Source organism: Equus przewalskii, chromosome 10 (assembly GCF_037783145.1).
Source record: "Equus przewalskii isolate Varuska chromosome 10, EquPr2, whole genome shotgun sequence".
Lineage (NCBI taxonomy): Eukaryota > Metazoa > Chordata > Mammalia > Perissodactyla > Equidae > Equus > Equus przewalskii.
In genome coordinates, this window is record NC_091840.1 from 44,540,892 (window position 1) to 44,562,687 (window position 21,796).

At 42.2% G+C, this 21,796-nt stretch overlaps 1 protein-coding gene across 1 annotated transcript in view; it reads left to right on the forward strand.

The window, feature by feature from the left end:
- Positions 1-21,796, forward strand: part of VPS53 (VPS53 subunit of GARP complex) — a 138,138-nt gene that overhangs the window by 32,298 nt on the left and 84,044 nt on the right. The window contains exons 5-10 of the mRNA XM_070562842.1: positions 3,010-3,096; positions 6,365-6,480; positions 8,157-8,276; positions 17,581-17,659; positions 20,481-20,624; positions 21,092-21,234. Coding sequence (XP_070418943.1) covers positions 3,010-3,096; positions 6,365-6,480; positions 8,157-8,276; positions 17,581-17,659; positions 20,481-20,624; positions 21,092-21,234 — 689 coding nt within the window. The remainder of the gene's footprint in view (positions 1-3,009; positions 3,097-6,364; positions 6,481-8,156; positions 8,277-17,580; positions 17,660-20,480; positions 20,625-21,091; positions 21,235-21,796) is intronic.

A 21,796-nucleotide genomic window follows, 5' to 3' on the forward strand; every position in this document is an offset into this window, starting at 1 on the left:
TTAGTCCATGATTGATTGGTTTTAAAGTTCAGCTAAAATATGTCTTGAGGTCCTACTGTATTATTCTGGGCACTGCCCTAGGTATCAGGGAGTCACAATGAATAAGGGTCCCTGCCCTCTAGGATCTCCTACTCCACCCAAAAAATAGACCCACAAAAAGTTATTACAAATATTAAGTATACATAAAGAACCCAGGCGTCCAGATGAATGAACTGATTCTGCTGTGTGCTGCGTGTGTGTTTATGGGAGAGAGGGTGTTGGGAGGGAAGGGGAACTCAGGGGAAAAGATAGAGAAGAAATGGCATTTGAACTTGGCCATGGGAGACAACAAAGATGTGCACACAATCAGTATCTGTGTTGAGCATTTTCTTTTGAAAGTTTACTCCTTTGGTTGGACATGGACATCTGATAATTTATTCCTTTCTACCATTGTTATTTTCTTAGAACTTGATTTTAGTTTGTCATAATTTATGAAATCTAAGATTGGGCAGAATAGCAGTAAGTAGTGGTCAAAAGAATCTTGTATCCTGGTTTTGAGGAGGTGATGTTAGCACTGAGGAAGAGAATTCTTAGGAGGGAAGAGGAGGTGGAGTGAGTCAGCATGGATTCACCCAAGGAGTGCCTTAGGATAGAAAGTGTCAGATAGTGGGCAGCCTGGAGGTTGTGCATGCGAGGGAAAGGTGTGGGCAGAGGAGAACACTGTGTATGTCTATATTTATCTATGCATATACGCATGCAGGCATTTACTCAGGTTGGTCATAAGTCCTAGAAATAAACCTAATATTTGTGCAGCTTTTTACACCTATTATGTCAGTCAATCTTCCCAGCGACCCTGGAAGTTAGTGCCATCGGCACCACTTTGCAGGTGAGGAAATTGATGCCCAGAGAGGTTGTATAGCTAGTACGTGACAGTGGAGGCAGGCCTCAAATTCCTGCCTTCTGGCTGGAAAATGGAGGGGTTCTCACTCTCCCATTTCAGGGTGCTAAATCCTGGAACGAGAAAGGCAGGAGGGTGGGAAACTGAGTGGAAACAGTTGCTGATGAGGCATCCTTTGGGGTGGAATGGGCTTGCAAGGAGCTGCTCCCTGTGACCCAATTCCATTCCATTGGCCCTTTGATTGTTTCCTACACTTTAGGTGAAATTTCCCAAGTTATGAATTTTTGGCTCTGGCAGCAATGCCAACTCTTGTTCCGAGACTAAACCTTCTGATGATTAAAATACCTGTGTCCAGGTGGTAGAAATTACAGGTAGAAAAGCTCCTTTGTTCACAAACCGTTGTAGGTGTCAGTGACGCGCTCCCGTGGAACAGATGCACACTGAGCCTGCCTGCCCAGGAGGTGGTGGAGCAGCGGCTTGGATAGTGTCACCTCCGACTCGGCAACTCTGACCCATTCCTCGGACTGGGCTAAGGAATGACTTCTCAGAGGAGCTTCTGGACATTCATTTCAGAAACTGTAACATAGTCACGTGCAACTGCTTAAAGTCCTTGTCCCCACGTGTGAAGTGCCCGTAAATCCCAGAGGCGGGCCGGCCAGGTGGCACAGTGATTAAGTTTGCATGTTCTGCTTTGGCAGCCCTGGGTTCACCAGTTTGGATCCCGGATGCGGACGTGGCACCCCTTGGCAAGCCATTCTGTGGCAGGCATCCCACATATAAAGTAGAGGAAGATGGGCACGGATGTTAGTTCAGGGCCAGTCTTCCTCAGCAAAAAGAGGAGGATTGGTGGCAGATGTTAGCTCAGGGCTAATCTTCCTCAAGAAAAAAAAAATCCCAGAGGCAGAGGAAGATCAAAAGAAAGCTATGTTTGGGATTGAGCCACACGTGGGGCAAAGAGCTCCAGAATGAGAAAGGAATCCCAACATCAGAAGACGTGGACAGCCCAAGATACCTGGGAAGGAAAGGGAGATTCCATCTCTATCTCTAACAAGGAATTTCCTACAGAGGAAGCCAACTCAAGTTTGCTTTTTGAGGATGTTTTCTAAGCAAAAAAGAAAACGTATCAGGTTTAGAGGTCGCACTTCCATAGAGTATAGCTGAATGCAGGAGTTCAAATAATTCTGTCAGGGCATTTGTTGTTCTCCCTTCATCTCAGCTTTGCTTTCCTCTTTCCCCTGTAAGAGTGTCCTTCTCAGGGATGCTGGCTGTTCCCTATGGAAGCAAAGATGGCCACACACAGCTCTAGGGTTACACTGGCCTTATCATTACATTTATAAAGGGCTTGTGAGACCCAGATAGGACAGGCCCCTCTTAAATCCAAAATAAATAAAGTGCTTTTGATGAAATGAAGCGTGAGTTCTTCTTTTGGCTGCATCATCTTTTGTAAGTACATCTGTTCTACATGTGTGTGGCTTTGGCACCCTCACAACTCCCTGAATATTGCTTCTCCTGCTTGCAGAAGCTACTGTGGGTTGTAATGCTTTACTGTGTGGCATCCATCTTTGTAGGCTTTTATTTCAGTGGAAGCATTTGGCTCACCATTGGCTTTTGAGTGTCCCTTTCTACTTCATTTCATAGGTTTCCAAATGGGGTACTATAAATATCTTTAAAGTTTGCCACAGTTCTGGAGTCCCATGTACAGTCCTGGTTTTTTTGAAGGTACAATCTTCTAGAATTTCCAAAATTCAGAGCTTGCCCTAATGTAGAGCCACTTTTGTTTCTCTGCAGGCTTTGAAGATTACTACCCACACGTACGCACACGCACACACACAGATATGTGTGTCCTGTTGATTTGTCGTCATCAATAAAATGTAGCGAGCACTGAGATAGAGGGAGATGGTCTATTTTTTAAATTAAAGCTTTATGATGCAGACTGGCAGGAATCCTGAGTATTTGTACATATCCAAATGCAGACTCTCTCTCCTGCCTTGGTCCAGTCAAATTGTCAGCGAAGTTCAGTGAATCAAGAGAGCTTCCTGCTAATTTTCTTCTGAGGCTAGACTTGATTACAGTGTGGTGACTAGTGCTGTCTTGCATTGCTTCTTGTTTTTTATTTATTTCTCTTCTTCTAGGCACTTGAAGAGGCCCAGAAAGCTATTCAGCAACTCTTTGGTAAAATCAAAGATATCAAAGACAAAGCAGAAAAATCGGAGCAAATGGTGAGTTGAGGTTTCTTCCTGACTTTTTTGCACTAGAAGAGGAAGTTAGCTTCTTGTCCAGTCACACGAATTAATGGGCTTTTTCTGCCACTTGCTGCCAGCCACAGCGCCCACATCTCTAAAGCAAGCCTGCGGGGACATTCTAGATCAGTGCAGGAGGAGCTGCGAGACGTGGGTGACTCACCGTCCCTGCTGCCCTACATTCGCAGCCCTGTTTTTAAATAGGAAAAGCTTTTTTCTTTCCCAAAAATAGTTTCCTAGTCATTTTGGATTCCTTTCTCTCGCATTTGTTTATGTCACATATTTCTCAGTTAAGATATATGATATGTAACTTGGTATCACATGAAAAACTGGTACCAGTTCTAGGAGGTGGGATGTTTCCTGCTATGATGCATGTTTCTGGTTTTGATTAAGTTCTCCCTCGACAAATGTGTGTCCTCTGGTGATGTATTCAGAGGCCCCTCCGCTGACCGAGAATCCAGCCTCACCCACTCCTACGCCATGGGAGGCACTGTGAAGTGGTAGCTCCTAGGCTCAAATTCCAGCTACGTAATGTAAGGTCATGTCTCTGAATCCAGTTTCTTCAACTGTAAAATAAGAATAGTAACATCTACCTCAAAGAGTTGGTGTAAGAATTAAATGAGCACTGAGCATGGTACTAGGCTTGTGTTAGTTGCTCAATGAATGGAAACCGTTGTTAGTGTTTTTTTCCCCGTACTTTTTTTGGTTACAAACTCCTAAACCCTTACAGACTTTTCTCCCTACGTCTCCCTACGTCTCCAGGAACAGATCTGAGGTCACATTTCTGAGTATCCGTCAGTTCTCTTTTTTGGCCGTTTGGCAAGATAGGCAAGAATATGGAGTGTGGGAGGGGAGGGACAGGCCTTCAGCTGAGGTCAGTGGGGGCGGGGTGACACAGAGAGTTTGATATAATAGTGAAAAACGTGGCCTGGGTTCAGATCCAAGCCCTCTGCGTACTATTGACCTTGAGCAAGCTGTTTAACCCCTCTGGAACTCAGTGTCGTCACTGTAAAATGGAGATCATAGTCATGTGTACATCGTCGAATTATGGGGATTATATGGGATAATGCAGAGCACACAGTTAGGCACTGAGGAAGTGTCAAGTGTCGCTGTTCTTATCTTTAGCTCTTCCTGCTTCTACTCCCAGGAAGGTGGTGTTAGGAATCTTAACTACCAAACTAGGGGTCAAAGGATGAGAACTCTTTCATCAAAGGAAACGAATTGATATGTGTGCTTCGTTACAGAATTAAATAGCCTTTGAGAGGAGGCTGTGTATCATCAGAGAGGGATTTGGATTTGTGGTTCTTTCCCCAAGGATGTGCTGCGCTCAGCTCGATTCTCAGCTGACACGATCACATGTGCCTTTTGCTAGAGTTTACTGTGCTCAGGTTTCTTACTCATCGATATCCTTGTGATTCCAATCTGTCATTCTGGACCACGCTCTCTCCTTCAGCCGAGGGGGGATGCAGTAGCAGTCTGACTATGCTGCTTCTAAAGTTATTCAACGTTTTATTTTAAAGCAGTTTGCTTTGCTGGATAGTGCTTTGCTCACAGGAAGCAGAGGTAGGACTCAGGAGAGAACTGGTATTCGTTGAGCTCTTTCCATGTGCCAAGCACTCTGCCAGTTCTTTCGTACAAGTGACCTAATTTAGCCCTCACAGCAACCTTATGAACTCAGTGGTATTATCATTATTCTTTTTATGATTACCTATGTTATAGATGAGGAAACTGAGACTCAGTGAGGCTAAAGAACTTGGTCTAGGACACAGAGGTGATGAGTGGAGGAGCTGGGATTCAGCCCTGGAGCCGTCTGACTCCAAACCCTGCCCTGTCTTGCTCTGTCCTTTTTTGGCTTCCCATGGGTAATAATTATGGAAAGTCACTGCCAGTGTTCTGTTTGCATCATGGTCTCCTGTGAGTTTGACCTGAGCACCCCTTGCGTGAGCTGCCGTTAAGGGTTTTGTCTATGGAATAACAAGTAGTTCAGTTTGGACACAGGATATGTGATGGGGAGAGGTGGGGGCAGATGGGAGACGCTGGGAATGAAGGACCAGTCGGCTCCGGTGCAGAGCAGAGAGGGCCTGAACGAGGAGTAGAAAGGGACAGATTACTGAGATGAGGCAGAGGAAGAATATTCAGGATTTAATGACTGACAAGTGATGCAAGAATGAGCAGAGTCATAGATGACTGACTTTTAATACAGTGAAGACCCCTGATGCTAGCACTAGAGCTGAGGAACCCAGAAAAGGGCAGGAGCGGGGTGGTTTGTAGGAAAGAGGATGATGATTTCAGTGCTGAAAGTGATCAGATTATAGGGCCAAACTCCTAATCTAGTTTACTATTCCACCCCTGATCTTTTTCCTCAAACTCAGCTATTCAGTAAAGAGGTAGTAGGTCCTTAACCTTCTTTTTTTTTTTCTCCCCACAATAGAAATAGAGATATTTTGATAGTCTGAGAGTTATAGAGAGAGAGCAGGCTTGATGAGGAAGTCCCCAGTTAGCGGAAGAATCCACCTAGATGTTAGTAAAGTTGGGCAGTTGTTCCCACTTCACTACTGAGTGCACTTATCTGGAGACTGAAATATACTTGTATTCTCTGATACAGAGTTTCTTCCCCTTGGACGTGCTGGTCAACACTGTTGGAATTTTACTCCCCTGATCACCTTCTCACTCCCTGAAAACGACACCTCTCCTCTTACGACATTACATGTTAAGCTTATGTTACCAGGGTTGCATTTTAGTCCTCTTGAGACTTGAGAGCAAATCTTCTTTGCCAGCGACTGGGCAGATAAACCCTGTTCCATGAATAAAGACCATCTTAATAGAATTAGCTAACTAAAACTATCCATTTTGCACTAAACCTAATAGTCCCAGTGTCAGAAGGCATACTTTTCTGACCGTGTTCAAGAGATGTGCTATATTTGGCTCCTGGACCCTGGACACTGCATACTAAATTGCTGTTTGGATCACTCCATTTTGGGTGTAAAATAAAGTTCATTTCATTCTCACAATTGAAGATTTTGTAACCCTGGGTAAAGTGTGCTGAGGAAATGCCAAATTAAATTTAAATGGGCTGATTAGAAATTATTTTGATTATATATTATGAGAACGTCTGCGTTTTCTCTGGGACTAACCTGGGGGTTTTTCCTTGCTTCATTTGCATTATTTTCTTGTGGAGCTACTTGCAGATGGATTTGCATCTTTCTTAACATTCCTCCTTTTTTTCCTGTGGCTTTTCAATCTTTAGGTTAAAGAAATCACCCGCGATATTAAGCAGCTCGATCACGCCAAACGCCACTTGACCACCTCAATCACAACGCTGAACCACCTGCACATGTTGGCAGGTGGCGTCGATTCCCTCGAGTAAGCGGTGTTGACTTTCTCTTTTGGATCCACAGGAAATGAATGTGTCACATAAAGAAAATGACGTCATAGCTTTATTTACTTCTCGGCCAGGAAAGTCTCACTCTCCTGCCCTGCTTCCTGCAAATCGGTCTCAAACGTTCAGTCACCATTTTCGCTTTGTGCCCTCTGGCGTGGACAACGTAACAAACACCTGAAACTTTGAAGTGAAGTGCATGTGTGTCTGAAAGGGACCGAGAAAGCATGTGGAGAGGGACTCCAAGAATACAGACCCTTTGCTTGTGGTAGATCTCTGCCCTGGAGGCCAGCAAGGTGATTCAGGCCCATAGTCACGCCCTGCAGCCTCTGCCTTGGCGAGTTTTCCTGCTCCTGTTGGGCTGCGTTGCACTGTTGTCAAATTACCATATGGAAACAGATCTTTGATTTATCATTTAACCCACTTTTTTTTTTTCACCTTTTTTTGTTTTTTTTTCAAAGGCAGTAGCTGCTTCTTTGGTTTATAGAGGAGCTATAAGGAATGATACATGAGGACATGAGAAGTAGTATTAAAAGGAAGAGCTGATTATTTACCACAAAGAAGCATTCCAAAGGCCTCTTTTACTAGCAAAATTCTGACATGCCAGTTCACTTCTGTGGTCTGTCTCAAGCTGAGAATTACCCTGCGTCAGCCTCAGTGTAATCTCATATGTGGATAGAGAAAGAGCATCTTCATGGAAATTTAGATTCAGTATACAAAACTGGGGGGAGAGTGGTCAGACTCCTTCCTGATCTCTCCCAGGCATTGCATGAGCTTCAGTGAACCCTGGTCCATTCTCCTTCTAGTAGTGATCAGAGAGAGCAGCAGGCCAGTGGGAGACTGGAAGAGCAGTTGCCTTGTCCCTTTCCCCAGATGCTCAGTGTTTCCCACCAAACTATCAGACCAGGAAGTGGTAGCAGCATAACACTTTGGCTTGGACTTGATCCTGTCTTTTTAAATGCCTCTTAAGGGAAGTTATAAATTATACATTTAATTTAAGAGCCCAACCCTAATGAAAAATTTAGATCTAGTAGTTTGTCCTTCCTTACTGTATATAACTGTTGATTTTATCAGCATTATTTTATTTAAGCCTCATTAACCTTAGCAATAGGAAAAGTAGACATATCTGAAACAGAGTTACTTAACATTAGCTTAAAATCTACAGATTTAATATGTAAATGCATATAAATGCTCTTTGTTGTATCCAAGGAAGATGTGTTCTGTTTGCCCAAATGCTATAATCCTCAGATGGTAACATTCCTACCCCTTCTCTGTCAAAAGCTTGCTAATCACATGATACCCAACCCAAATACCAAACTCATAGTCTTCCCAGATTCCCCTCCCACCACCCAATGAGAATCCATCACTCGCACATTCTTTTGTACCTTCCACGGCACATAACTTGTACTTCTGTTTAGAACTCAGTTCATCCTACTTGGTATTAGTTAGATGTGTGCGTGGCTCTCTCCCTTGCTAAATGATGTCACCTTAAGGATTTGGACCAAGTCTTCCCCAGTGCACTGCAGCATGTGTATAGTCAGTGCTCAGTAAATACTTATTGAGTTGATGTCTGTTTTAGGGCTTAGAGTAGCTTGTTTCATATCTATATCTTGTGTCCTTGGTGTTTTTCTAGAGTTCTCAACTTCTTATTTCCTTGCAGAGCCATGACCAGGCGAAGGCAGTATGGAGAAGTTGCTAATCTTCTTCAAGGTGTAATGAATGTTCTGGAACATTTCCACAAGTATATGGGAATTCCGCAGATCCGGCAGCTTTCTGAAAGGTAAAATGTCACTGGAGAAAATGATCTTCCCTTGTAAGAAAAGATGGTGCTAGGAAGTGCTTCAGTACTTAGCTCGGTATGTTCATTGTAGAATCTTATTGTGGGAAAGGACCTCAGATGTCATCTGATCTGACTCTATCTGTTGCAGATGTCCCCTCTACCATACCACTTACCAACTCCTTGCCCTGGCTTCTACAGTGACCTGTGTTACATAGTTGCTGGCCTGGCACCATTGGAGTGGCCGCTGCTGAGTTGTAAATATAAACAACTCTCAGTTGTCCACATCTGTGAGGGAAACTGTTCCAGTAGTCTGTTTTCTTGTAACAAACCACCACAGAACTTGTGGCTTAAACAGCAATTATTTTGCTCATGTAATATGGCCTGGCTCAGCAGAAACAGCTCATCTCTGCTCCGTGCAGCTCCAGCTGGGGCAGCTAAGAGGAGGATCCGTTGGCTCACTCTCATGGGTGGCAAGTTGGTGCTCGCTGTCAGCTGGGAGCTTAGCTGGTTGTCCTCCATGGGCTGCTTGGGCTTCCTCATGGGAGGTGGCTGGGTCCCAGGAAGGAGCATCCAAGAGAACCAGGCCTTAGAAGTCATATAGCGTCACTTCTGTAGTCACAAGATTGTCAAGATTCGGGAGGAAGGAACATAGCCTCCTCCACCTTCAGTGGGAGGAATGTCAAAGTCATATTGGTAAAAAGAGCATGTGGGATGGGGTATATTGCTGTGGCAACCTTTGGAAAATACAGTCTGCCACTAGAACTTCAGATGTGACAAAATGATGACTTAGCCTCTTTAAATTTGTTCTTTCCTTCCTACTTCTGTTGAGTTTTAATCCCTGATTCAGAGCCAATAGAAAGAAAGACTGATGTCTAGAGAGAAGGAAGATGAGGATTCTAAAGGAGGATGAGGGCTGGTGAATTTAATGCCTTTTCCATTAGAAGTAGCAACAGGGAAAATAACTGAGAAGACAGAGACAGTCACAATTGACGAATCCTAATCTTTTTTGCAGCAAAGAAGAAACAAAGGGCCTGGTACTTAGCAGCAGCCATCATTTTCAACTCTGCCTTCTTATAAGGCCTGATTGCTACAGGCCTCTTTTTTCCTAAGTTTTTAAATTTTTTAATTATAGAAGTAATACATGTATACATTTTATTTATTTAAAAAAGTCAATATGCAGATGAAACTTAAGTCCCCTTTAGATAGATCTCAAATCCCAATGCTCCCCATGGAGATAGCCACTATTATCAATTTAATGTGTATATCCTCCAGATTTTTATCTGTGCATTTACATAAATCTATAAGTTCAGTTTGTGCGTTTATTTTGCTTTGTTTTATTTTAAATAAATGATTTCGTATCATGTACTTCATTCTGAAACTTTCTTTTTATACCTAACAATGTATTTTGGAAATTTTTCCACATCAGTATATACAAATTTCTTGGTTTTTTTTTTTTTTTTGAGAAAGATTAGCCCTGAGCTAACTACTGCCAATCCTCCTCTTTTTTTGCTGAGGAAGACTGGCCCTGAGCTAACATCCGTGCCCATCTTCCTCTACTTTATACGTGGGATGCCTACCACAGCATGGCTTTTGCCAAGCAGTGCCACGTCTGCACCCGGGATTTGAACCGGCGAACCCTGGGCTGCTGAGAAGCAGAATATGCGAACTTAACCGCTGCGCCACTGGGCCAGCCCCCTCTCTTGTTCTTTCTAATGGATGCATAGAATTCCATAGCATAACATTCTACAGATTGTTTTAACTATTTTCTTATCACTATATTGTTTGCTTCTAATTTTTAAATTACCCTCCCTTTTGCACATCTGCAAAATATTTGTCTAGGATAGATTCTGGGTCATAGGTTATATGCATTTAAAAGTTTAATAACTGCTGCCTTTTTGCCTCCAAAGAGGCTGTATTTACTCAGAGTGCTGTTGCACAGTGTGTGAGCACCTGTTTCCCATACCCTCAGCGACACTTGATATTGTCAGTTTTCCTTTTTATTTATCTGATGGATGAAAAATGGTATCTAGTTCCTTTAGTTTCATTTCTCTGGTAACTGGTGAGATTAATTTTCATTTAATTGTTGGCTGTTTGTATTTCCTCTGTGAAATGTCTGTTTGTATCCTTTGCCTGTTTGTCTGTTGTTTATCCCTTTCTTACTGATTTGTGGGAGTTCTCTGTATATTCGGGATGTTAATCCTTTGTCAGATCTTGCCTGCAAAACCATTTCAGTGTGTAGCTTATTCTTAGGGCAGTTCTTTGACTGTCCTTTCTTTTTCTTCTGTGATAATCGATCTATGCAGGTTTCCTACTTCTTTTTTAAATTGTGTTAAAATATACATAACGAAATTTACCGTTTTAATCATTTTAAGTGTACAATTTAATGGCATTAAGTACATTCACAGTACTGTACAACTATTACCACTCTATTTCTGAAACTTTTTCATTAACCCAAACAGAAACTCTGTACCCATTAAATAAAAACTCTCATTATCTCCACTCCCCCCACCTCTGGTAATCTCTGTTCTATTTTCTGTCTCTATGAATTTGCCTATTCTAGGAACCTCATATAAGTGGAATCCTACAATATTTGTCCTTTGTGTCTGGCTTATTTCATTTAGCATAATGTTTTCAGGACATATACATACACATGCATTTATCAAGTTAATTATCTTAGCAAACCTGCATTCATACTGTATCATGTATCAGAATTTCATTCCTTTTTAAGGCTGAATATTTCATGTATATACTGCATTTTGTTTATTCCTTCATCTGTTGGTGGGCACTTGGGTTTTTCCATCTTTGGGCTATTGTGTGATAGACTAGGCAAATCTATTTCCTGGCATTTATTGTTGCCTATTAAAAATCTGAAGTCAGTCTGATTCTTATTCTTTTATAAGATAATCTGTTTTTGTTTGGTTTTTATTTTGTTGCAGAAGCATTTGAGATCTTAACGGGGAATCAGAAATTTTACTAGAACATAGATTTCTTTTCATTCATGTTGCTCTGTACTTATCATTCCTTTAATCTGAAGACTCATGAGTTTCTTAAGTTCTGAGCAATTGTTGTCTTCTTTCTTTGTGTAGTTTTTATGCTTCGTGCTCTATGTTCTCTCTTTGTGAAATTCCTATTGCACAAATATTGGAACTTCTAGATCTGCTGCCATGTTTCTTAATTTTTCTTTTGTACTTTGTGTCTTTTTATCCTTTTAGGCTGAATTGCTCAACTCAACCTTCCTGTTTTAATTTATTCTTCAGTTGTGCCCATTCTGCTATTTGGCCCAGCCGTTGAGTTTTTATTTCGATGATCCAACTTTAATCTTCAGGATCTCTAGTTGATTCTTTTTTCATGGTCATAATATCCTCTTAAATCTCTCAGGGAATATAAATTGTATGTGTTTTAAAGCCCCGAGTTGCCGTTTCTGTTTCTCTGTCCTCTGATGTAAGGTCTTCAGTTTGTTGAGCGTGGTGACTTTCTTTGTGTTAGCATTCCTCCAGTGTATGGTGATTTCCTGCTGAAAGCTCGTCTTTGGCCTTGAGATTCTCTGTCTGTCTGATCAGGAATGCTCTTTCACTGCCACCTGCTAATGAGGCAGAGGTGGGATATGCTGCTCGGCTGAGTGTGCTACAGACAGCTCTTCTAAAGTGAGGTTGGGCTGGAGCTGGAGGAGCTGCCAGATGGATATGCCAGTGGCTGACCTTCTCAGCTTGGAGACTCCCTGGTTGCCTGGATGTTATCAGCCCTCTGGCCGCTGCCAGGGTTCTCAGACCCACACCCACTCCTGACTTGAGTGTTCAAGGCAGAGATGCAAACGTGGACACTGGCTTCATTGCTCCTGTTGCAAGAGCCCAACATATCCCACTGGCAGTGGCCCCACGGCCTCCCTCCTGCTCTGGAATCCATTACCCTCATGTCTTTCATTTTTGAGAAGGAGCTTTAGGCAATGGTTTCCTTCTTCAATCCTGTCCTACCAGGGAGTCCGTAGAGTTTCTAGTCTACCACTTCTTTTCTTGCCTTGTTCTGGGTTTTTATTAAAACTTTTTCATTATTTCTAAGGATCCGTGGCCAGAAGGGAAGGTTGCAACATGTGCTTAGTGTGCCATCTTACAGTGGAAATGCCGAAGGACTCTTAAGGAATGTCAGAACAGAGCTTGGCAGAATACCAGGGAAATCACCACCCTTTCCCTCATCCTTCCTAACCCCTTCACACTTAGAGCTGGCTGATCGCCGTATCACACTGGGCATGTGAACCCGCCAAGAAAGCAGAGAAACAGGGTTTTAGGAGCTGCAAGAAAGAAGGAAGCTTGGATGGAGAAGGCAGACTTGCTCCCGGTGGATGGAGAAGGAGGAGTGGAGGCAACATCACCTCCTGCTACCCTCCTGATCATCCGGAATTGATCTGTTTTTCCCATTCGTTTATTCTTTCCTTCATTTACCTAATAGATATTTACTATGCACCTTCTATATCCAGGCCCTGTGTTAGGGTACTGTAGCCACAAAGATAAGAAAGACACACTCTCTGCCTCAAGAAGTTCACCATTTTCATGTGGAGAAGAGAGACACTAATAGAAAATTTCAGTATAGCATGGATATAACAGAACTGGCACCTGCTGGGCAAGGAGTAGCAGGATCTCAGAAGAGGAATTGATAGACTCCACCTTCAGGGTCTGAGGGGAGGGGTCACAGAGGAATTCAGTTTCACTCCAGTCTTAAAAGAATGGGTAGGATCGTACCTCCAAGAGAAGAAGAGAGAGGGGAGAAAAAATGGAAGAGAGGGAGAACATCATGGTAGTTCGGGAGACACTGGAGAGTGAAAGGCTGCATACTGGTGGGGTCAGATTTTATATGCCTTGCTAAAGAATTTATTTATTTTGTGAACAGTGAAAGATTTTATGCAAAGAGAGGCATGATCTTGTTTGTATTTTGTACAAGTGTGGTGGGTTAGAGGTACTAGAGACTGGAGATTGAGACTATGTTCTAGACTACAGAAGATGAGGACCTTACCAAGAGAGTGGCAGGAGGTCAAGGAGATGTGCTGAGGAGTTGGCTACCAGTTGGTTGTGTGGGATGGGCATTGTTGATGGCAGGAATGTGGCAGAAGTGAATTTTATTTATAAAAAAGCAATGGAGGGACAAACGAGAATGAACTCTTTTTAACACTTTTTCAAAGAGGTGGTTTTATAAATTTGAAGGAACTTTCTTGTAATGACATTCCCCTTAAAAAGAGAAATGTAGGGGCCGGCCCGGTGGCGCAGCCGTTAAGTGTGCACGTTCGGCTTCGGCAGCCCGGGGATTGCTGGTTTGGATCCTGGGTGCGGACATGGCACCGTTTGGCAAGCCATGCTGTGGTAGGCGTCCCACATATAAAGTAGAGGAAGATGGGCATGATGTTAGCTCAGGGCCAGTCTTCCTCAGCAAAAAAGAGGAGGATTGGCAGTAGTTAGCTCAGGGCTAATCTTCCTCAAAAAAAAAAAAAAGAGAGAGAAAATGTAATATTCTGTCAGTATATTTCAGTGCTCCAAATGTTCATTATCATGTAGGATTCCTGCAAACACAGGAGGATTTACTTTTTTTTCTTTAGCTTGTTTTACAACTTCTATTTGCAAAACTTTTGTGTGGGTTAATACAGAATATGTGTTATTAAGTAACACTAAAAATAACACAAGAGAAGAAATCTTCTGTTTTCAGTGCTTGACTACAATTGTTTTTCAAGAGGTACTAAAAATTTGAGGAAAGTCCAGACTTCTTATTTTTAGCATCATTTCTGGTGAATTTTCCTCCCTTATGTTTATATAGCAATGGTAGAACCATCTGGAAATGATAGAAATAGCTGTTTGTTTGTGGGGAGGGAAGAAGGCAAGAGAGTTACACCCTGTGCATTGCTTCAGTTTCTCTAATTTAATAGCTTGCTGTCTATAAATTATAGAAGTCATATGAAAGACTGTGTTCTGAATTCGTTGCCTGTACATTTGAAATATGAAGTTCATGGACCTTGATTTGAATATAGCTAGTTCTTCCAACTCCCCTTCTGGAAAATGCTTAAATGTTAATGTAGCGTTAAAGGAAAAAATTTTTTCTTTAATATAATCTTTACATTTCAAATCCTCCTGGCTTAAGAATATCCATGAAAGCAAATGTTTCTAGTAATCAGTCAGTATTTCTTGAGAAAGGATGGAAGACTCTTGCATTCTCTTGAAGCCCTTGAACTAAAAAATATTTTTCAAGACTATTTCTGACCTCTTTTACGTGGGAGATACTTAGCAGGTTGGGGCAGGGGGGCCGGGGGACATCGCCTGTTGCAGTGATAAAAGAGAAAGTAGAGAATGAAGAGTCCTGACTAGCTGTGTGACTTTGACAAGTTTTTTCTGAAAGAACTTATGAAAATTTCGAAAGAATAAAGGTTTAAAAGTGTAAGGGTTGTACTTGATGATCTCAAAACATCCCACGGAGTCACTCCAGGATTCTGGGTTGAGATTCTTTATAGAGCCTGGCTGTCTGGAAATGGAACATCTAACTAACTAACCTTCCTGTCCAGTACAGGCTCTGTGTATTTGGGAGTGTATCATGAAGTGTTGAGAATATTTTCTTTGGGACTGTCGTTCATAAGGTAATGGAAGTGTCAGGGTTACTTTATCCACAAATGTCTAAATAATTTTCATAATTTGCTGTCCCTCTGCTACCACTGGTTATGCAAATGATAACACATTTAGGAAAGGGCGCCTTTGAACCACTGTTGGTCACATGGCATGGAGAATGCTAGAAGCCAGTTGATTGACCTTTCTTCTGGGCAGCACAGTGAATCTTTCATTTCCTAAGAGTGATGAACACTGAACTGTCCCCACCCAACCAGGCTGAGCTTATCTGAATGCCAAGAGGAATTCTTATTTACCCTCTACTCTGTTAGTTGTAGATAGATTTCCTAATCATTCTTATGAAAATCATGGCAGCTCAACTCATATAGACTGTGCTAGATTCTGCTAAAAGAGTCTCAGTGGATCCATCTCTTTACAGTAGGAACGTACTTTTCATTGTTAGAATAGGAAGGAATATAAAGGAGTGATGCTGAAGACACATTCTTTTAAGTGTGTAACTTCCTTCTAGGATCCTGTTTAGACAACTAATTGTGAAGACTACTGTTCACACCTCATCCTGAAAATGCGTGGAATCGTGGTTTAGGTTTATAGAGACCATCATTAATGTCAATAAGAGAAATGGTTTCTCTTTTATCCGAGTCACTGATAAAAACTGTGCTTGAAAACCTTTATGTACAGAAGCTTGTTCTTCTGCTCCAGCATTAATTATCCATCCAACTTTCAGCTAGCTGTAAAGATGGATGCTGTTCCCAGCTAGCACTGTAAGATGTGTGAGTAGAATGATCAGTACCGGAGGGGATGCTGGAAGGCATATATATATACAGGCGTCCATCTCCACCCTCTTATTTTACAACTATTCTTAGTTATGGCCCACGTAGGGGAAGTAACTTACTTACAATTACACGGAGCTCACTAGTGACACAGCTATGTCTAGTCTGTCTCAAGAGGTGACTTTGAAAATGGATTGAACAAGATGGCAAGGGGGTGTGCAGTCGCAGTCTGGTACTTCACCCTCTCTTTTGCCCTCTGGGAGTACCAAGCCTTATCATAGGCTCTGGTTGTCTTTTCAGGCACCCCAGTTTCAAACTGAGCAAGAATATGGAATTAAGGGATTAGGGAGGAGGGTGACAGAGGCAGAGCTGGTACCATCAGTATCACTGAGATGCTCAAGAGCCTCGAGAACCTGACCGTGAATGTCCTTGGCTGGGGGTGGGACTTCCCCTATAGGAATTGTCCCTGTGGTTTAGGAGGGAACCAGTGCTCTCTGTGCGCTGCCAAGAGGAGAGTAGGAACAGAGGGGCCTGAGGCCCTGGAAGCTCTGTCTTGTGACCTGGCACAGAGAATCTGTCTGCCTGGCCCATCTTGTGGAGTCACAAGATGCTTCAAGGTACAATTTTACAAAAGCATGTTCTCTTCCCTCCTATCAGAGCTCACACTCGAGGACTGCTTCCCACTGTCCGTTGAGCACCTCTAGATGGATGGCCCTGATTTGAGGGGCTACTCCAGTAATAGCCTTATCTTGGTCATTTCTAGTCCCCTTGAAAACTGACTTAGGAAGCTGCAAACCCACCTATACGGGTGGTTTTAAAAGTTTTGAAGATAGTGGAAAAACCCTGGAAAGTATTTGGAATAAGGCATAATTATAACTATGCCACAAAGAAAACAGACTGTTTTGGGTCCTGCCTATCCCCTCATTTAAAAAAAAAGTCTCAGTAGGTTGCCAGGCACTGCCTAGTAGCCAAGAAATTGTGGTTTTGAGCTGTTCACTATTTCTAGAAACTTCATAAAGTTAATTCTGAAGTAACAGGGTGGAGACCAAGAAAGGAAGAACAGTATTTTATGGTGCTTTTAGCAAAGATAAAATATTTGCTGCAGGCTCAGGGCAATCCAGGGCCGGTCCCAGAGCCTCGCTCCACTCCAGCTCTGGGAGGCTGGCTGGCAGAGCACATGGTCCTTGCAGGGGGCGCTGACACGCAGCTCCTCTCTCATCCCAGCTGCTTCTCCTCTCCTCTTTCATTTAAGCCAACAAATATTTCTTGAGCTCCTCGTATACATGCAAACCACGATGTTAAGTACTGACCTCCCCTTTCTAATGCTTTTCATCGCAGCTCAGTCTTTGTATTCGCGATCTTCTGAGTGCCCTTAAATTTTCATTCATTGCCCTTCACTCTCAGCTAGCAGTTCATGTTATCATTTAGATCTTTTTCTTTTTACTTTAGAAAACATTCTTTTTGTTAAAATTTACGATCCCGATGTTAGTTTCTGGGTTGGGAAACAAAACCAACTCTGAAGCAATATGGAGCCCTCCTCCCCTTCTTTGCTCCAAGGTGCGAGAGAGCTGTTATACCAGTAATCCAGAATGGATTTCTGCTTGACTTGAGCATTATTATCTAGCATTTTCCTGCAACATAAATACCCCCACTGACATTTTGTAAACATTAATGTATACTCCTTCACGACAGGTAGGGGTGGCCTAGAAGAACTTTGGGATGTAGAAAATCCATCACGAGAATAAATTGGATGCCTGGGTCCTGGTCATAAACCTGCTACTAACCAGTGTCTGACCACTCTTATCTAGCCACCCCTGCCCCCTTCCTGGATGATCTCTGAAGACCTCAACAGTTCTGACCCCTATGGATCTTTGCATAATTGCTTAATGGATATTTGAAAATTACACAGGCAATGAATGATATGTTCTGTTTTCCCTACAGAGTGAAGGCTGCCCAGACTGAGTTAGGACAGCAAATCCTGGCCGATTTTGAAGAAGCATTTCCTTCCCAGGGCACCAAGGTATTGTTTTGCATTTTCCTTCCAGTCTTTATATATTATCACCTTTCTTTCCTAATTCATACTCATTACAGTTACTCTTCGTTTACCATTCCAGAAGTGTTTGCCAGCAGCCGTAGGTCTGTTTTCCAGACGTTCAGGGTAATGAGACCATCCTTGATTTTAAATACCCCAAAGCAGTGTTGATTCCTCATCTTTGTTCTTCCAGCATCAAAAAGTGAGGATTTGTTTTGGTTTAATTTAATGTGTGTCAAATCTAATATCTTGCCTGCCCAGTAAATTCCTTTTTTCTCATGGCTGTGTTAAAAAAAAAAAATCTTCAAGCCGCAAGGTTTTTTGGATTGTTACATAACTTATTGGTTTCAGTTTGGTGAAAAGACAACTGGGAGGAGTGTCCACAGGCTTATGTAACCCTCGGAATGACACAGCTAGGAGACTCCCTGTTAATGATCGGAGTCTTGTTCTTTAGAATTAATCCCTTCAGCTCTCCCTGATAGCGTATCTGTTTGTGTTGTGTCTGGGAAGCCCACAGTCTTCCACTTGTGAGCTATTGGTTACACTTCTCACGTAACAAGCTTGGCCTCACTTGGCTGTCATTGTGCTTGGGTAACTGCTTTCAGCTCTGTCCTTCAAATTGTAGCAGACGTAATCTTAATGCTTTGCATGTGTCAGGGAGGGAAGAACCTTCAGTAGCTTTTTTCCTCTATTATTTGAGCTATTTCAAGAGAAAATTGTTCATCACAGAAATGAACCAAAGCACACATGAGCGAGCAGTGTTCAGACTGCACTTGGTGGATGGAGATGGGGGATCTGTGTTCATTTACTGAGCCAAGGAACGTTTCCTGGATCTGCTCTATAATTCAATAACTGGAAATATCTTAATCATTTTTCTTTGTGCTCCATAAAAGAAACTTAGGAAATAGGTGGGGGTAGCTGTCCTAGCTTTATAGATTACTTTCTATAGGAAACCTGCTCTTGATTTTAATGTCTGCATATTGTGGCTGTCTTCTAGCAATCAGATGTTTTATTTATAAAGTGTGTTTCTCTGAGGACTTCATATTTCTGATTCATTTGATGTAACTGTGGGGAATGGATGTTGGAAAGCCATTCTGTGAAAAGAGATTGTAAGATATTCACAAATTATAAGCACTAGACTCTTCTTAGTCCAAGGTCTGCTTTACTATACTCTGCTGTCCGTCCTAGTTTCAAGAGGTTCCAGAAAGATGTGAATGAAGCCCAGCTTTGTTATTTAGAAGGAACTAACCATAACTACTTTATATCTTTTTCTCAGATCCCACCAGGCAAATGAAGTTAAAATGATTTTCTGTGTGTGTGTCTAAGATTGGCCCTGAGCTAACATCTGTTGCCGGTCTTCCTCTTTTTGCTTGAGGAAGATTATCCCTGAACTGACATCTGTGGCAATCTTCCTCTGTTTTGTATGTGGGATGCCACTACAGCATGGCTTGATGAGCAGTGTGTAGGTCTGCACCCGGGCACCGAACCTGCGGACCCCAGACCGCCAAAGTGGAGTGTGCAGACTTAACCACTACACCACCAGGCCAGCCTCTAAAATGCTTTTCTTGAACAGCTTGCTTCCCTTTTCTCTGGCTGAGTAACTTAATGTTGTTTTAAGAGTTTTCTTTTTTCCTTTTTAATGATTGTTGACTTTTCTTAAAGGCCTTGTGTTACTATTCCTATTTCACAAATGGAAATCAAGATATTAAAAAAATTATCCAAGGTAACCTATTAAGTTCTTTTTAAATGAAAAAAATTGAACCCATGAGCCCATGGGTTTTGGCTCCTGTGGCTTCTCAGTCAGATCAAACACCTTCACCCAGAAGGAAGAGTTGAGCAGTCAGAGTGCTCCGCAGATGACGTAAGAGCCACTCGGCGTGGAGCAAGGCAGCATTTTAACAGTTTAGCTTTAGGCAGCTTAGGTAACACTTATGAAACTGTTAAACTTCTGTTGAGATGGATAAATTGGACAGAATTGGCAAAAAAGAAAAATCATAAAGATTTTGAAGAACCTTAATCATCACCTAGGTAAAGCCCTTTTTTCCTTTATTTATTAGATGAGTTTCAGTAACTACGCCAAAACTACATGGCTATTTAGCCAAGCCAAGAGTAGATTCGAAATGTTCTTTTGACTGTAGTCCACTCAGCCAACCATGTTCATTCAGTGAGTTACTGTAAAGAAGCGTTCAGTGAGATTGAAGCCTTCAGTAAGAACAAAGGCCTTCCCATCATGGTGTATCCATACACCCCCTTGATATCCTTCTGCTGTTCTTTTCAGGTCAAGGGGCCGCTATCGTAATATTTTACCTTTGGCTGCCTGTCTGGGTGGTTGACTGTCAGTGAAACAAGTCTGGTGTTTTGGAACGTGGTTTTAGGTTTTAAATGCCACCACACTTTTTGGCACAAATAGAGCACCGTAAGAACAGGAATATGAGGTTAGAATCGGGAAAGTGGTACGTGTAGAGTGAGACTGGTGTCATTCTGACTTTTAGGGCTCTTCAACAAGGTGATTGCAGTTTTGGTGTTCAGAAAGCCAAATTTCCTAGGATCATTGCTGGCCCTGTTTCCAAAATGTCTCATTGCTCATTCACAGAATAGCTTTTATGTTGGCTACTGCAGACCAGCTTAATGATTCTTTCATCAAGGAACAAGCAACTAAAATATCCATCCACAGCAGAAGAATGAGTGTCAGGGGAGTGGGAGTAGTAATAACTTCCAGAAAGGAACAAGAAGTAGCAGCTGTCACAGGCCGTGAGATTTAAAGGTTGTTTCTGGCTTTTGAACTGATGTGCGTTGTTTGTTTTACCAGAGGCCAGGAGGACCCAGCAATGTCCTACGAGATGCATGTCTGGTTGCTAATATTTTGGACCCAAGAATCAAACAGGAAATCATCAAAAAGTTTATTAAACAGCATCTGTCAGAGTATCTAGTACTTTTTCAAGAAAACCAAGATGTAAGTATTGACCAAATGAGATCAGATGTTACATTTGAATTTTATTGAAAATTGAGTGCTCTCAAGTGTAGTGATTTACACTTTATTAGTATTATTGTCTTAAACTATTGGTTGTTGACTGATGAATCCTAGGGGCTGACTGTACAGTTTAGTGGTTCTTTACCATTTGGGGATCACTGACCCTTTGGAGAAATTAATGAGAGCTACAGATCTTCTCCCCAGAAAAATATACCTATGTTTAAAACTTTGCATACAGTTTTGGGAAATTTACAGACCTCTGAAGCCCAGTCATGGATCCCAGGCTAAAAACCTCTGGATCAAGTGAAAAAGTAGCCTAGTTTCTTTAAAACTGTGAGAAATAGAGAGGTTGGTCATGTTTTTCTTGGTTCTGTGTTTCTGCTAGCTTCCTTAAACTGTGAACACTACTTCTAAGCACTGTGGTGGATTTTGTTCCCTGCCTTCCTAAGGTTGCCTGGTTGGACAAAATCGACAGACGCTATGCCTGGATAAAACGCCAGCTTGTGGACTATGAGGAAAAATATGGCCGTATGTTTCCACGTGAGTGGTACATGACCGAGAGAATTGCTGTAGAATTTTGCCACGTCACAAGGTAGATTCCAACTCTTTACTGATTTTGGTGTTAATTGAAATCAATCCTCCAGTCTCTGGAGGTTCCATGTTGTCTTGTGGATTGGGTACCACTTACACCTTTTTTGGGTTGTTTTAAAGTCATTATTTACTTCTTCACCTGTGCTGGACTCTCTCCCCGCAGAACACTCCTTTCCTATTGAAAGTCAGATTTTATATATCCAAAACCAACTCCCTAACTCCAGTTGTAGTTATATTGCACCTTGTTCAACTTCAGTTTCAGCCCTAGAGGAGAGAGCATCATGTGGAGGAGGGGTAAACACTTTGATGGGAAAAAAGTGAAAAAAGAGTACATGAGAACCTTGGGCCAGTAGGCTGTAGCCAGGGCACTTTTTTTTGCCTTAACAGTAATATATATATAACACAGCAGCTACATCTGCTCCTGTCTTTGCTCTAGGACTTTCCTTTGGCCTAGCCCTTGCCTTGAATAGCCTACCTTCTCAACTTAACCAACTCAAGGCTCATCAACAGATTTCCCGATAGTGATTCGTTGCCCCACGTTTCCCCTGTGTCTTTATCACATA